Raw genomic sequence first — 17,174 nt, forward strand, 5'->3', positions numbered from 1 at the left:
TTAGCCATGTTGTCTTGTTTAGCTTGATCCATGTAAGTCACGCATTTGTATTTAAGTTGTGTATTGTTCCAGTTGCACTGTTTAAACTTCCTTGTTGTTGTGTCCCTTGCCATGTTTTGTCCTCTTTGTTATGTTTAGCCTTTTGAGTTACGTCTTTGGTTAGCCTGTTGTGCCATGGTTAGCCTCCCTGGCTATATTCTGCTTCCCTTGTCATGTTTAGTCTGCCTCACCTTGTTTAACCTTCCTTACATAGTATTTATTTTAGTTTTTAATAGTTTTGTTTTCTGGGTTGATTATTATTAATGTTTAATAGGAGTGGTTTTGGTTTATTTCAGCACTGTTTATAGTGGTTCATTTCTTTCAATCCTGGATTTATGTGTGTGTTGATATAGTTATTTAAAGTCCTTCTGTTTTCTTAAGTCCAGTTTGCATTTTCTGACTCTTGTCCCATAAACTGCCACAGATACAATCTGCCTTCTTTGATGGATGGGGTGAATGAGACATGCAAGATAGTTAACCCCCGCTTCCTGGCTAGGGCTCATATAGCCTGTTGTGACCCCTCTTCTTTACTTTCTCTATCGTATTTTGACCTGTTTTACGGGTTGCGGTCAACCCTGCTTGAAGTCCACTCACAGAGAGACCACTTTTATTTCTGTTGTGGTCAACATTCCTTCCATCCATCCATTTTCTACCACTTTATCCGGGGCCGGGTCGCGGGGGCAGCAGTCTGATCAGAGATTTTCAGACTTCCTTCTCCCTGGACACTTCGGACCAGCTCTTCCGGTGGGACCCCAAGGCGTTCCCAGGCCAGCCGAGAGATATAGTCTCTCCGGCGTGTCCTGGGTCTTCCTTGGGGCCTCCTACCGGTGGGACATGCACCTCCCCAGGGAGGCGTCCAGAAGGCATCCGAACCAGATGCCCGAGCCAACTCAACTGGCTCCTCTCGATGTAGAGGAGCAGCGACTCTCCTCCGAACTCCTCCCGGGTGACAGAGCTCCTCAACTTATCTCTAAGGGAGTGCCCAGCCACCCTACGGAGGAAGCTCATTTCAGCCGCTTGTATCTGTGATCTTGCCCTTTTGGTCATGACCCAAAGCTCATGACCATAGGTGAGGGTAGGAACGTAGATTGACCAGTAAACTAAGGGCTTGCCTTTCGGCTGAGCTCCCACTTCACCACGATGTACCGATACACCGGTACATCAGCCGCACCAATCCGTCTGTCAATCACACGCTCCTTCCTTCCCTCACTCTTGAACAAGACCCCAAGATACTTGAACTCCTCCACATAACATTTGTTAGAGATTAATTGTTGTTATGATAATTATTAGATTGATGATATTAATAATAATATTATTATCATAAATATATAATATAATTGCAAGATGGCGTGGCCTGAGTAGCAGCCTGCTGGAACAGCTCCTACTATCTCTCTCCTCTTCTTTACTTTCCCTATCGTATTTTGACCTGTTTTACGGATTGTTGGTCTTAGTGGTCAACCCTGCTTGAAATCCACACACAGGGAGACCACCTTTATTTCTGTTGTGCTCAGCATTCCTGTCTTTTTTTATTTTTTGGGAAGACATTAGAAGACAGCCCTACACATACCTTTCTTTATACCAAAGACCAGCTCTGCACCTCCCCACACAAGTGGGTCCACCTGAAATACGGTGGAAAAGGAAAGGCCGCAGAGCAGGATGAAGACTCCAGGAGAGGAAATGGAGGTATATACCGACTCTGCTTCAGCAGAAGTACAGGGAGTGTAGTTTAATGTGGAAACATGGCTGAACACATTGATGCTGGACTCAGTGGTCAGTCTGGGGGGCCAGGAGCCTGAGAGAGACTGAGAAGAATTAGCAGCAGGTGGTGTGGCACTGTTTATTAACAACAGATGGAGCAGCCCAGTGCACATCTCTGTTAGAGAACATTTGTGCACCAGGTACATTGAGCTTCTTGCTGTCGGTATTCAACCTTACTACACCTAGAGGAAGTTCTCATATGTTGTGGTGCTTGCTGTGTATCCCCCCTGGCCAACGTTATAGCAGCAAAAGCGACTGCACAGAGTGGTGACTCGGACGCAGATAAACGTTTGAACATGCTGTTAGTGACTGGCAAAACAAGATAGAGTCTCTGGCCTGACCCAGAACAAAGACAGAACGCTGAGGAGGAATAATTTCTTGATTTTGTGTGTGTGTGTGTTGTTGTGTTGTACATAACTGAATACAAATGTCTCAATGTATACATTGTGTTGCTTTTGGTAATGTGACAAGGGGGAAAATCATAAGCAACATAACTTGCCGATTTTGGAAATATTGCTTCAAATCACCAGCACACAAGCACCAGTGTGTAACACTATGTTGTAGTGTGTATGTTTGAGGGCTTGGGAGTGGTGTCTGAGTGCAAAGCTTCATTGTGACAAAACGAAGGGGAAAAAAGGATGTTTGGTGAGATGTTACGGATTTGTGTGTACTGTTGTGAGAATACATGGTGTAGCTAGTAATGTGTGGCAATTGAGAACATCTGTAAGACTTGCGCATTGAACAGTTTTTGGGAATGGTGTTATCCTCTGTTACTTTTGGTGGTTAGAACAGACTGCCGGCATTGCCAAGTGCTAAAATCAGTAATAATAAATTTAAGATGGCACTTTTTATTTACATCACTTGAGAAACAAACATTAACTTGCAATAAAGTGAGTTTTAAACCTAATTAAATGGGCAAAGTGTAAACTATACTTGTATCACACTTTTTGCTGACCACATTTAAAGATTCAGGCTACAACTGTTGTGCAGATGGATCACTGCGTATGAACTATTTCTGGATTACTGATGCACTCAGCCTTTATTGTCTGTTAGTTTTTTTCCTTTGTTTAATTCTAGCGGTCATTTTCCCTTTTTACATAATATGTTTTTAACCTTTTAGACCCCATGTCACCAAATTAGGAGACCTTGGGCTATGGTCCAGGTTACATCATACAACAAATGCGTATAAAATGTTGGAATATAAACATGCAGCAATTTAAACAGCAGAGTCAGGGCTACAGTGCTATATAAGCGTCGTCTTAGTGCATCAAACACAGATGAAAATATGATATAATAAACCGTAAGCATGTAGTTAGCATTATAGCACCACCTACGTTAGTATGTGATGAATTTATAGCTCTACTACTGTGATACTTTATGCAGCAGAAATAAATGAATAAATAAATGGCTCAAATGAAAGTAAAGATCCTAAGGAATAAGGATATGCGTGAAGAATGACATATGCTAAGCTAATCACTAGCTATAGCAAACAATGTAAACATTTAAATATTGTCATATTTAGTCAATATTACTGGCGACGATATTACTGATTATGAACTCCCCCTGACGGTTCCTACCTGGCAAATCAAATGCTCAAATGCAACAAAATAAAGACTTAACTGGAATTAACGCATTAACACAGAGAAAACATAAACTCATTGTAAGGCAGGATTAAAGCTCTGAACCAAAGGTCAGTACAAAAAATCACTGCTATGCAGGACAAATGCTAAACTAAAGACTGCTCTGTTTTACAGGCTAAACTACCAAACTGAACACAGCACTGCAAACTATAGGCTCTATCAAACACAGAATGACATGATAGGTACAAAACCTAACAACAGATTGGAACAGAACAGGATACACAAACTCCACATCTTAAGAAAACTCCTCCGATTATTTCTCAAAGTAAGTAAGGTAAGCAACAGGCAGAGGTACAGACAAGGGGTGGTAAAGGTGAGTTCTAGTGGCTAAATAGTAGATCTGATGACTAACTGAGAACAGCTGATGGTGACGATGTAAACAGGACCACCATCGATGTTCTGTAGAGGAGGACGGAGCATGAATCTCCTTTCCCAGTGAAGGGAATAGAGGAGGCTGGAAACCGTAGGGGCAGTGGAAGGGGGTGAGACGGGTGGATACACAGGGCAGAGTGTTGTGGGCAAATTCTATCCAGAGCAGCTTCCATGCCCAGGTAGTGGGGTTCTTGGAGGAGAGGAGACCCATCTCCGGCTTCTCCATCTGGCAATTAGATTCCGGGTGATAACCATAAGAGTGGCTAACTTGAGCCCCCAACAGAGCACAGAACTCCGCCAAAAGCAGGACACGAACTGGGGACCCCTCAGAAACAATATAAACCATGCAGCCTGAACACGTGTTCCAATATCGCCATCGTCCAGGGCGATATAGGACCACGGACGGTGGGAAACCAGCAGAGAAAGAAGAAACAGAGAAACCTAGCCAGTTGTTGATGTGAGGCCTTGTGGGTGACACAGGTAGGGCAAGCAACCATGTACTCCTAGACATCTTTCTTTACTCATGGCCACCAGAAATGGCTTCCCATCACAAACGCTGTTCTCTTAGAGCCAGGATAACCACAGAATGAGGAGGCATGTGCCCAGTGGATGACCTCGCCACAAAGCTCTGGGGGAGGACGGGTAGGAGGACAAGCACGCACTGCCGGTAAGTCCCGGATGGCATCCTTCGCTCAAGCGTTGATAGACCAGATGACAGCTTCAACCATGCAATCGACTGGGAGAATGAATTCCGGTTCCTCAGGGTCGTCTTCGATCTCGTGGATCTGGGACAAGGCGCCCGGCTTTGTATTTCTGGAACCTGGATGGTAGATGTATTGAAATTGAAACAACTAAAAAACAGGCCTGATGTGAATTGAGTCTCTTTGGTGTTGTGAGATATTCTAAATTCTTATAGTTCATGCAGACCAGGAATGGTTGTCCGCATTCCTCCAGCCAGTGTCACCATTCCTCCAATGCCACCTTGACCACCAACAGCTCTCCGTTACCAATGTCATCGTTTTTCTCCACTGATGACAACTTATGGGGCATAAACTCACAGGGATGGAGCTTGCCTTCCTCCAGGTCCCGCTGTGACAGCACCACCCCAACTCTGGAGTTGGAGGCGTCCACCTGTAAACTGACGGGCGGGGTCTGGCATGCAAAGGATCGATGCACAGGTGATACACTACTTAAATCACTGGTAACTTCCGCAGACCATTGGAGACGAGACCTGAAGAGGTAAGACCATGGAGGGGTGAGGTTGTGTTACTGAACCCACAGATGAACATCCAATAGAAGTTGGCAAAACCAAGAAAACCTTACACATAATGACGGCTCTGTGGTACAGGCCAGTCTTCCATGGCTTTGGTCCTAGCTGGATCCATCCGTATCTGCCCCTGGAAGAACACAAAGCCCTGCCACACGTGGAAATGGTGCTCCTCTTCTGAATGGGGAAAAATGAGAATATCATCAAGGTACACAAAAGCAAAATCATTGATCATGGCTCCAAGAACGTCATTAACCAAAGCCTGGAACACAGCAGGGGCGTTTGTTAACCCAAAAGGTATGACCAGGTACTTGTAATGTCCATTTGGGTTATTGAAGGCTGTTTTCCACACGTCTGCTTCCCTGATGCTAAGAGTTGCAGAGATCCAGCATGGCAATGATCTCAGCTCCCGACAACAGCTCAAAAGCGGAGGACAACAAAGGTAGAGGGTAGGAGTCCTGGATGGTGATGCCGTTCAGCCCCCAATAATTAATACACAACCGAAGGGAACCATCGTTCTCAACAAAGAAGCAAACAGCGCCAGCCGGAGACGAAGATGGACAGATCAGACCGGTGGCTAGTGCCCCCTCCAGGTACTCCTTCATGGCCTGCCTTTCTTCAGCAAGAGCTGACGCTCTCTTGAGCTGAACTGAGCCGAGCCTCAGATTGATAGCGCAGTCATGACTACGATGCAGGGGTAATGAAGTGGGGTTCCTTTTACTGAACACAGAACGAAGATCCCAGTAATATTCTGGTACGCTGTCCAGCTCCAAGACCTGGTACGATCAGACTAGGAGAGCTGGAGAGATCAAGATCGGCGTCCAACTTGAAGCAAAAACTGGTGCATCCTGTACTCCACTCCTCGAAATCGCAGCTCCTTCGATCCAGGCGGGGGTTATGCAGGCGAAACCAGGTGTAGCCCAGGACTACAGGGTGGTAACAGGCTTTAACAAGGAAATTGATAACTTCGGTATGAGCATCAGAAAACACCATGGTAACGGGTCCAATGTGGCGTGTGACACTCCAGAGCAGGTGACGGTCCAGCGCCATGGTCTCCATTGGCGAGGTGAGAAGCAAGATGGTGACTCCCAGCTTCTCCGCCAGGTTAGCGTCCATGAGACTAGCATCAGTGCTCGAGTCGATAAGCACCACCTGCTGGAGGGAATTATCCCAGACTGCAAAGTAGCATTAGGTAAAGAACAGGCGGAGGCATTGCAGAAAACAGTTTGGCTCACCACTAAACTCCGTCTTAACAGTGAGCAGTAGTGGGCAGTAGTGGGCAGCCTGCATCATAATGACCTGACTGGCCGCAATACACAAACATCCCTTGAAAGTGCCACGCTCTTCTCAGCGTCACACAGATAGGCTCGACCCAACTGCATGGGCTCCTTGGCAGGAAGCTGAACCCCAGGGAAACTCACCTTTGCAGACTGTGATGGTGCCAGTAGAACCTGGTGTCCGGAACTGTCGTGAACGTTGCGTCCGCCCATGACGCCCCTGGCTCGCGGATCAACAGCCTTCATTTCCCTGTCCTCGTCCCCGGTCTACCGGTTGCTGTTCCACAAACGGTGATCAATCTGTATGGCCAAGGCTATCAAGGCATTAAGGTCATTTGGCAGGTCTCGGGCCGCAAGACAGTCCTCAACACATGGGGAGAGTCCTCAAATGAACGGAGTGGTGGTGTCCCAACCCGCCTCTGCTGCCAGTGTGCGGAACACAATTGCCTATTTAAGTGCTTCGCTTACCCTGTCTAAGATTCACTAAGCTTTGCGCGGCGTTGCGTCCTAGGGACACCTCCTGGAACATCTGGTTTAGGGCCTTGGCAAAACGGAACGTGGTCTTGCAGGACGACCTGTTCCGCCACTCCGCCGTAGCCCAGACTTCCTTTTTTCCCAAATGGGACACCGCTACGCTACCTTCAAGCGCTCGGTGGGAAAGCTCAGAGCATGCAACTCAAAGTGGATTTCACACTGGGTAAGAAACGCTCGTCAGTCACCTGATTCTCTGGAGAAATGCATAGGAGCTCCTAAGTAAGTGTCTGGAGCTGGAGAGTAGTCTGCTGGCATGGCGGTGGAGGTAGCCGCCAGTTCTGGTACCTCAATTGGCAAGCTTCTGCTCACTGCGTTCGGCGAGAGATGCTTAGTCAGCTGGCTAAGCTCCGTCACCGCGTTCTCCTGCTGGGTGGCACAGCGCGCCAGCTCCTGGAGAGCCGCATTGGTCTTTTCTTAATTAAGAATTAAGAATGCCTTTATTAGTCCCACAGCGGGGAAATTCCCATCAGCAGCTAGGTTACCCGGCGCTAGTCCGACAGTGGAAGCAAATTGCAGTACAAACAGTAATAAAACGCACACACATACAGTATCACACAGTACAAGTGGAAACCTTGCTGGAATTTTTTCTTGGGTTCATCAGGACAGATAGATAAGGTCGGAGAGCAGACAGTGAGACTGTAAGGAGGGGAGGGGGGGGGGGGGTGTATCTGAATCAGTGTAGTGAAGTGTTGTTTATAGAAGTATGACCGAGGCCAACCAAGATGTTTACATGTCAGTCCAACAGTTGTCCTTGAAGGGAGTCACAATAAGGGGAAGAGGATAGATAGAGGCACAGCTGGTGAGCTAGATTGGACCCGGGAAGGGAGGGGTGAGGGAGAAGGGACAGAGTAATACACAGCCAAATTTAATACATTTTAACAATCCATGACTAATTTGTCTAGATCAATACTCCAATCGGTCAGAACTCAGGGCTTCTTCGCCTCTTGTGGGACCATGGGTCACCCGTGACATCTCCTCAAGCCTGTCAGACAAGGCTGTCACCATATTCACCAAGTGTTCAGTCTGTCTGCAGATGTTATCCCTCAGTCTCTTGTCTTCCTCCGTACGGGCTGAGATCTTATTAGTCAGTCCTGTAATCCGGGCATCCGAACGGGCTGAGATGTTACAGATCAGTCCTTCAATCCGGGCAATCCTCTGGTGTAATTCCGTCAGCCGAGTAACCATGGCCCCCGTCGGCGTTTGCAGCTCCACAGCCGGTGGACACGCCGATGAGCCGGCCACAGATTTTCCAATCTTTCCAATCTTCCGATAAAGCAGGGCACCACCAAAGCCAATCATGAGTAGCCCAGTTATCAAAGTCCAAAATATGAATAGATCCTCTGCATCCTCGATGGACAGAGGCTCCAGACACAGGGGGCACCAGGAATCCCCCGCGTCCCGCACGTAGCCGGAGGCAAAAGTCCCCAAGGGGCAGAGGGGTTCTCCCGGAGATTCTTTCCTTTGTGAAAACATTTTGTCCAATGCGCTGAGTGACCAGTTGATTAGCTCCATGTTCAAAAATGTTATTCCAGAATAGCAGATCAGGGTGCTCAGAAAAAGACAAGACAAGGACACTGCAAGCAAAAGCAGAGTGGGAGCAGAGAGAAAACACGTCTGCACTCCTCGAGAGGCGGAAGTAGAAGAAGAAATGGCTGTGGATTCGTTGCTTGTGTGCCAGGAGAGTGGAGCATGCTGGTTGGTTCCATTTCTGGCCAGATTGTCCTGTCAGGTGGCTTAACGTAGCACACGCACACACACACACACACACACACACACACACACACACACACACACACACACACACACACACACACACACACACACACAGTAAGATGAGTAAAAGATTGTTAAATCACAAAAAAGGAGTCAGTGGTACAGGCCGAGGTTGATGCACAGGTGAGCAACTAGCAGAGGTACAGACAAGGGAGCACGTAGAATTGGCGTACAAAAACAGGCAATCAGCCAAGGCTATGGTATAACAAAGGTACGGCAGTTGGCAAAAGCAAGGTTGGAAACAAGGTCGAGCACTAGACAAGAACTGGATACAACACTGTAAAGTGGTGAGTACACACAACAATCGGACAAATGAGCAAGATCTGATGGCTAATTAGGACCAGTTGGTAAGGTCACATGACTAAGAGTCAAGAAAAAACACAGAGCACCGAGGCTATAAAACGCGTTCGGCCACGTCAAATGCTACTGTCAGTTGTTGCTAGGCATGAGACATGGCCGACCAGCTGGCTATGGGCGAGGGGTGGGGTACACCCTGGACATGTCGCCAGCCCATCACTGGGCAACACATAGACGGACAACCATTCACGCACACAATCACACCTACGGGCAATTTAGAGTGACCAATTAACCTAATGCATGTTTTTGGACCGTGGGAGGAACCCAGAGAGAACCCACGCGAACACCTGGCGGTCTGCAATCTCCACAGATAGGCACTTGGTCAAACCCAGGCCCTATTGCTGTGACGCCACAGTCCTACCCACTGCACACCGTGCCGCCCCCTCGATTAATCTGTCCCAATTAGAAATCACCTATCAGGATTTTTATAAAGTTTTTAAAACTAAATTTTGGTTTTGACTCATTAAATCTTAAACAAAACACAAGATCTAGCGTTTCAATAATAAAACTTCCGTATCCAAAATATAATTGAACAAAGCAAGCATAGAGTTTTGTTCTAATGTGAAGATCTGCAGCAGCTCCACTTAACCTGACTAGGGGGGAGAAAACCCCACAAAACTAAACTAAACTCCACAGATTCCTGGGCTCCTTCTGGCTCTGAGGCAACAGTGACAACCACTAAAACCATGCTGTCATATTTTAATGCTGCTGTTACATTTAGTGTCTGCACCGTTGTGCGGTGTGGTGTGCTGTTCTGTGGTGGCGACGGCGCATGGCATTAGCTGGCTGCGCGTCATCTCATTCGCTACATAGTAATGAACGGTCATTACTATGTAGTGAATGAGATGACGCGCAGCCAGCTAACGCTCACAGCAGAACAGATTAAGTAACGAAGTAACACAGCCGCACTTAATGTAGAGACTTCTTGTGATGGATAAACAGTGTTTGTTACTGCCACTACATCCTGGACACCAGTGTTTCATTCTTATGTTCTTTTGTGTCGCTCTAGCATTTACTAACCAAGAGCTGAGCTTTGTATGACTTGCAGGTTAATGTTGTCTGTGTTCAATATTTAATGCTCTTATGAAGGAATTAGGGCGCAGCCTTTCTCCTGCTGCCGCTTGGTTTGCTTTCTAAGGCATTTCGCCAGTGGCTGCATTATTTTGCGTCATGCTGTGCTGTAAAATGAGCAGGCCGACAAATCGACAACGATAAATCATTATTGATAAATTTCCATCATCAGTTATCGAGTCGTTGATTCATTATTCAGCAGCCCATTTGAATTCCTTTGAATGTAGCTATGCCATGTTTCAGAAAATAGGCTTGGGGTATAAAAAAGTTTTTCTTCCATCTCTATCTTCTGTGATCAATACATGTGGTCTCTTAAACAACTCAGTGAACAAACGCTTATCGCAACTTTTTATATCAAACTTGACTTACAGTACCTGTTCCTTCATGTTACTTGGCAAGAGAATAAACCAGGAAAGAATAGATCATGCAAGTTTTTCACTGGATAGCAGAATTCTACTTTTTTGGCAATACCTTTGGACAAAATCGTGGAGGTTGTTGTGTTTCTAAATCTATTTCTATTAGATTAATTGAATAGAATGTCCCCGGGTGCTGCACTATGGCTGCCCACTGCTCCCCCCAGGGGATAGATCAAATGAGTATCAGCTCAGTCTGTTTTGAAGTACTGTAAACTGATACTTTTATGTCTGAAATACTAACATTTTAATAAATCACTTCATGACATTTCTCTACAGGGAGACAAAGGTGACCAGGGACATAAAGTAAGTTAAAACCTTATGAATGAACCTAATATATTTAATATATTGATGTTTTTTTTTCAAAAACATTTGAAAACATGCCAAAACGAACTGGTAACCTCCTGTAATCTCCAGGGGGAAGCAGGCCAAACTGGACCTAGAGTAAGCTATTGATGGATTGACACATTATCTTTTCTTTTTAGGTTTTTACACATTCTCCTATTTCGTTGTTTACATGTTTTTTGTTGTTCTTGTTTTTTTGTTACTGTGTAGGGTGATCCAGGCCCAAGTGGAGAACCAGGAAAGGCTGAGATTCATAACAGTGAAAATGTATGTCTGTTTTATTTTTCTGCATTTTTAAATATGGAAACACACAAAAATAGGTTTTGTAACGTAAAATTTGCCAACAGGATATTCACAACATACCTCTTATGGTAAGCATTTTCTAGGATTTATCATATAATATTGTTTAAAAGCCATTTTCGAAATGTAATCAGTAATATTATATCCTCTTAGGGTCCACCTGGATTGCCTGGACCTCCAGGGATCCCTGGACTCCAAGGTGCCAAGGTAGGATACATTTTAGAGTATAATATTGTCACACTGCTTTCTTTCAAAGTATGTTTCGGTGGAGATTCTCAGACATCCAGGTGGAATAGTCTAAAGCTTGAGTCATGTCAACTGGATTTCTTCTTTTCAGTAAAAATGTTTCACCACCAATCCACGTGGCTTCCTTAGTCTGAAAGAAGTTGGCTGAAGGCCACATATTTATCTTTCAGTAAGGTTTTCCCCTCCCACCTGTAATGATGGGCTCGTTATGAGAACAAATGTCGAAGGAGAGGAGGCAGAAGAGTTTGTAGATAGAGAGAGAAAAGGAAAGATCTGAGAATAGGGACTCTAGGAAAGGCAGAGAGCTGGCACACATGATGGAGAGAAGGAAGGCAGATGTACTATGTGTGCAGGAGGCGAGGTGGAAGCAGCAAAGCACGTAGTATTGGAGAAGGATACAAACTGTTCTATCATGTTGTAGATAGGAAAAGAAATGGGGTAAGAGTGATCCTGAAGGGGAATATTGTGAACAATGTTCTAGAGGTGAAGAGTCTCAGACAGGGTGATGAGCCTAAAGCTAAAAATCAAAGGGGTAATGGTTAATGTAGTCAGTGGGTATGATCCACATAGAGAGTATCCCCAAAGGAGAGAGTCTAGTTGTTGGAGCAGACTTCAATAGATATGTTGGTGAGGGGGGAACAGAGGTGATGTGGAGGTAATGGGCAGGTTTGGTGTAAAAGAAAGCAACCTAGAAGGACAGATGGTGGCGGACTTTGCTAAGAGGATGGAAATGGCTGTAGTCAACACTTACTTCCGGAAGAGAGTGAAACAGAGTGATGTACAAGAGTGGAGGTAGGATGGGGAAGGTTCTGAAAAGGATAAAGAGTGGAAAGGCTGTTGGTCCTGATGATGTACAGTCTTATGCAAAAGTTTAGGCACCCCCTGATACAGAACCCGTCTGACCACATAACAGACGTGGAAAAGAAACATCCAGACTCCCTGCAGATCATCATGGGTAATTTTAACAAAATGAACCTGAGCCAGTGGAGGTCCACAGATACAAGTGTCCCACCACATGAACACATGGGGCCACTGCTCTGGGCACTGCACTGGGCCTCTCTGACCACTGTCTGCTTTACATCATCCTGACTTACATGCAGAAATCCAGAACCTGTAGACCTGCAGTCAGGACAGTGAAAAGGTGGACGGGCCAGTCCAAACTGCAGCTGCAGGGCTACTTTGACTCTACTGTTTGGGATGTTTTTGAAGCTGCAGTGAAAGACATTCACGAGCTCACTGAAACTGTGACATTGTACATCCGCTTTTGTAAAGTTATGTGTATTCAGAGGAAAACTCTACGCACAGTCAACAGCAACACGTCATGGTTCAAACCAGACTTAAGGAAGCTGGGCCAGGCCAAGTAAGAGGCCTACAGAAGAGGTGACCGATTGCTGTACAAGCAAGACAGAAACAGGCTGACAAAGGATTTTAAAGCAGCTTAAAGGGGCTATGGTGAGAAGCTGCAGAATTCAACAAATGATCCTGCATCAGTCTGGAGAGGCCTGCAGCACATCACCATCTACAGGAAACAATCTCCACACCCTGAGGCTAGCAAAATCTGGCAAACGACCTTAAAAGGTTCTACTGCCGGTTTGAAAGGAACCACCTCACACCTCCTGGCCAGACTATAGGCTCACCTACACCCCCCAACATTCACAAACTCCCACCATCAGACCCCCTACCGGCACTGAAGATTTGTGAAGGAGAATTCTGTCGCCTTTGAGAGGCTGGTGCTGAGGCATCTGAAGGACATCACAGGTCCCCTGCTAGACCCCCTGCACTTTGCCTACAGAAAAAACAGGTCAGTGGATGATGCAGTAGACCTGGGACTGCACTACATCCTGCAGCACCTGGATCTCCCTAGCACATATGCTAGGTTCACGGACAGATCAGGACCTTCTTGACTGACAGGAGGCAGCAGGTAAAGCTGGGCAGCATCACATTTGGCACCCACACCATCAGCACCGCCGTCCTTTCCCCACTGTTCTTTTCCCTCTATACCAACAACTGCACCTCAGGGAACCTGTCTGTGAAACTCCTGAAGTATGCAAATGATATGATCGTCATTGGGCTGATCCAGGGCAGTATTGAGTCTGCATACAGACGGGAGGTGGAGCAGCTGGTCCAGTGGTGCAGTCAGAACCTGCTGGTGCTTAACAGGCTTCATCTTATTCTATTTTTTTATTTCTTTCTATGTTTATAACTCAAATTAATATGTAAATAGTTAATGTTCGGAATGAGGGTTTGAAAGGACGGGGTCAGACCAGATGCAATTCCTGCAAAATTGGTGAATAAAAATGATTCTGATTCTGATAAATAACAGATTTTGGTGATTTTTAAAAAAAAAGATGTTAACACAGTCTCATTTGTAAATAGGAAAAATGTGCATATTTTCAGCAAACATTGGTGCATAGTTACTTCTTATGCCATGAATTGAACAAAGATAAAAAATAAAAAGATTATTTTGTCACTGTGCAAAAGTTTGGGCACCCTACATAATCAATATTTAGTACCAGTAACACTTATTCTGGCACATATCACCGTTTGCAAACATTTGCAAACACTGTCCGCAATGTTTTTTACTACAACGAGAAGACATGTTTATCATTGTTTTTTTTTGTTCTGTCCAGCAGTTTAAAGAGCAGCATATGTTACGCTGAATGCCATATTGTGATGGACAGCTTTGCTTTAACAAGAGGAGTATATATAAAATATATATATATTCTTCTTGATTTATGGTTTATTTAATGGTTTATTTAGCAAATCCCAAATATGTGTGATGTTGCTGTGTTGGTGGACAGGTTAAGTTTCTGCTTCAGGGTGTGTGGGGGGGGGGCAACCAGCTGCTGGAACCAAGCAAATCTGTTAACTAAACAATCGGTGAAAAATAAATAAGCAGGCTAACACATTCATAACTAAACAACTGTTGTACTGTGGTTTACCTTGGAGATTAATACTAATACTAATAATAGTGTTAAGGTATGTGCACATACTCATACGAACATATACATATCATATACATACACATATGCATTGTTATACATATCCCATACTACTTAATAAAAGTCATGACATACAACAACAAAATTTCCATATTCACACATTATTGATATTGGTAGCGATAAGTATCATCTCAGTATCAGTATCAGGTGTTGAGTGTCCCTCTACAAGGTTAGTAAAGCTGTAGCTTAACATTATTCACCCAAAGGGTGAGGCAGACGTTGGTGCATGAACAATGCCACTTGTGGAAGCCAGGGTGATGTGAGGAGCTCGATCCCAATACGCCCATCGAACAAGCAGAGAAAAGAATCCTAGCAGCCAGGGAGCCCACACACCTTCAGTTCCAGGAGGGCAGGTGTTGCGACCCAAGCCGTCCACACAGAGCCCCACAGGCAGAGCTGCAGCAGCCACAGAGACAGCACCCGAGGTCAGAGTGGGCCACCGTGGGTCAACGCTGTCCGCCCCATGAGATCAGGGGCAAACACTCCCCCCGGTGGGAGGGTCAGCCTGAGAGAGTGGAGCCCGAAGACCTACGGTCCGTAGGGAGCCCGCCCAGAGTGGGGCCCGCCCCCAGTCCACCACCCCTACACGAGCAAATCGGGCCTACCCCATCGGCCCTACCTCATCCCCTGGCTCCACACCGGGTCTGCAGTACAAGGCCAACAATTGGTGGGGGTCAGCAGAAAAGAGACCACCCAGGCAGATGATCAACGTACCCCGGGCGGAAAACCGGACCCACCACACTCCAACCGCACCACACGCATACAAACTCACACTAACACAGATGCTTACACCCACCCACACGTACAACACACATCATCACATCAACACACATACACCATAAACTCTCTCACAACAATCATACGTGAACCAATGGACTCTCAGATACATTCCATGTGGCCCCAGGCAGGAACCGCAGCTCCTCCCGAGCACCGCCCAACCTGGGAGAAGCATAGGGCAGCAGAAAAGGTACTCTGCAACCCAGCTTGCACGTGAGTGTGTGGAAGTGCACTGAAGGTGGGTGACACCTCCAGGAGCACGACCGCTGGCTGACGGTGTGTCCCCCGGACAGTGCCCCCCCACCACACTAAATGTCTTTTTGCAGTTAAAACTGGCTAGTGATCTCTCCACCAGGGCCAGTGGGCGAGGCCACCTAAGTGGATAATTGTGAAGAAATGTAGTTGGGAAGCAGAGCACCAGGGTCTGCAGAGCCAGGTTCCCGAGTGGCTCTGTTACCCATCCCACCGCCCCCCACAACCCCCAGCCAGGAAGAGACAGCCGAGACTCAGGGACCGCAGTACTACTGCCCAGGCACTACACGCAGCACAGCCAGAGCCATCATCACCCTTCTTTCACACTTACCCATTCTCTCGCTAAAGTATACCTATGCTCGCCCCGTGTAGTGCTACACTCAAACCTACACACATACGCGGTTGTGCATTGAGGGCCAACCTATGCCCAGGGCCCAATGAAGGTCGTAGCCCGAGTAGTCCGCCAACCCCCCCAACAGGCCCAAGCAGTTACCAGAGGGCGTCAGACCTTTAGGGCAAGCAGCGCCCCACCCGAGAGAGACACCCCTCCGGGCGCAGGCAGGCACCACCGGAGGGAGTCCCCCGGACACAGGTCACTCAGGTCTGCACCCCCAGGTCCGCCCCCCGCACACCGGCAGGGAGGCCCGCCTTCACTCCCTGGAGACAGGCACATACCAACCCTCAAAATGGCCCTACCCCGGCACAGGACCGCTGGTCTAAGCAGCCACCACACCCCCGCCGCAGGGGACCCATGCGGCCAGCCCAGAATCCACCAGTCCCGTTGTCCCGGTTCCTTAGGTAGGCAGGCACCCCCAACCACCAGTCACCCCACTACCACTGTGCCAGACATGACGCAGCACCCGAGCTCCACGCATCCTTACCTGGAAATGGAATCAATCAGAGTAGAGTTTTGGTCATTGATTTGATGAAGCAGACAATGTGTCTAAGGTGGTGTAATCTAACAAGCTGTTCAGGTAGGAGTAATGCTTAATTTATTTTTAGTTTTCCAGTTCATAAGGATGATTTTCTTTGTGACACAGAGGGCAGAAAGAAGTGTGTGTGATGAGTTTGTCTCTAGATCAAGCCCACTTAGATCTCCTAGAAGACAAAGTGCAGGGGCCGCTGGGATTGGACAGCTTAACTGGGTTGACAGGTGTTCACATACTCTTTGCCAAAATTGCTGCACAGGTGAACATAACCAGAATGCATGTAGGAAACCAACTGCTGTGTTATCTGTAAAGTGAGGGCAAATATTTGAATGTGTGAGACCCATTTGGAACATGCTTTGTCCTGTATAGTGAGTTTTATGAAAAATTTTATATTGTATTAGTTGTAAATTTGTATTTTTTGTCATTCTGAATAAATTAGAACATTTATTATTCCAGAACGTGTAATTAGTGGTGATGTTGAGTTCAGCTTCCCATTTAGAGATTGGAAGGCTCACTGTCTGATTTACATTGGAAATTAAGATATAGATTTTGGATACTGTCCTTTTCCCTGATATATCAATAAATCGCTCTATTACGAGTGGTGGTTGCATGTGGATGGGCGTATTCTTACTTTTTGCATTAAGTATTGACTTTAGTTGTTGGTATTCTAAGAAATTGGCACTAGTGATTTTAATTCTTCAAAAGAGGTAAACTTGTCTCTTGTAAAAACATGTTTCAGATGTGTTATCCCTTTGATATGCCAAGTTAGAAAGTAGAGAGGTGTGTTTTGGCAAAGAGTAAGCGACGACCCATTAATTTTAA

The 17,174-nt window shown here is 46.3% G+C and overlaps 1 protein-coding gene across 21 annotated transcripts in view; it reads left to right on the forward strand.

Moving 5' to 3' along the window:
• The window catches only part of col13a1 (collagen, type XIII, alpha 1), a 203,537-nt gene that overhangs the window by 118,951 nt on the left and 67,412 nt on the right, over positions 1-17,174 (forward strand). For all 21 annotated transcript variants that reach the window (XM_055502806.1, XM_055502799.1, XM_055502800.1 and 18 more), the window contains 5 exons: positions 10,781-10,807; positions 10,919-10,945; positions 11,057-11,113; positions 11,194-11,217; positions 11,300-11,353. In XM_055502806.1, coding sequence (XP_055358781.1) covers positions 10,781-10,807; positions 10,919-10,945; positions 11,057-11,113; positions 11,194-11,217; positions 11,300-11,353 — 189 coding nt within the window. The remainder of the gene's footprint in view (positions 1-10,780; positions 10,808-10,918; positions 10,946-11,056; positions 11,114-11,193; positions 11,218-11,299; positions 11,354-17,174) is intronic.

This window comes from Betta splendens, chromosome 15, assembly GCF_900634795.4.
Source record: "Betta splendens chromosome 15, fBetSpl5.4, whole genome shotgun sequence".
Lineage (NCBI taxonomy): Eukaryota > Metazoa > Chordata > Actinopteri > Anabantiformes > Osphronemidae > Betta > Betta splendens.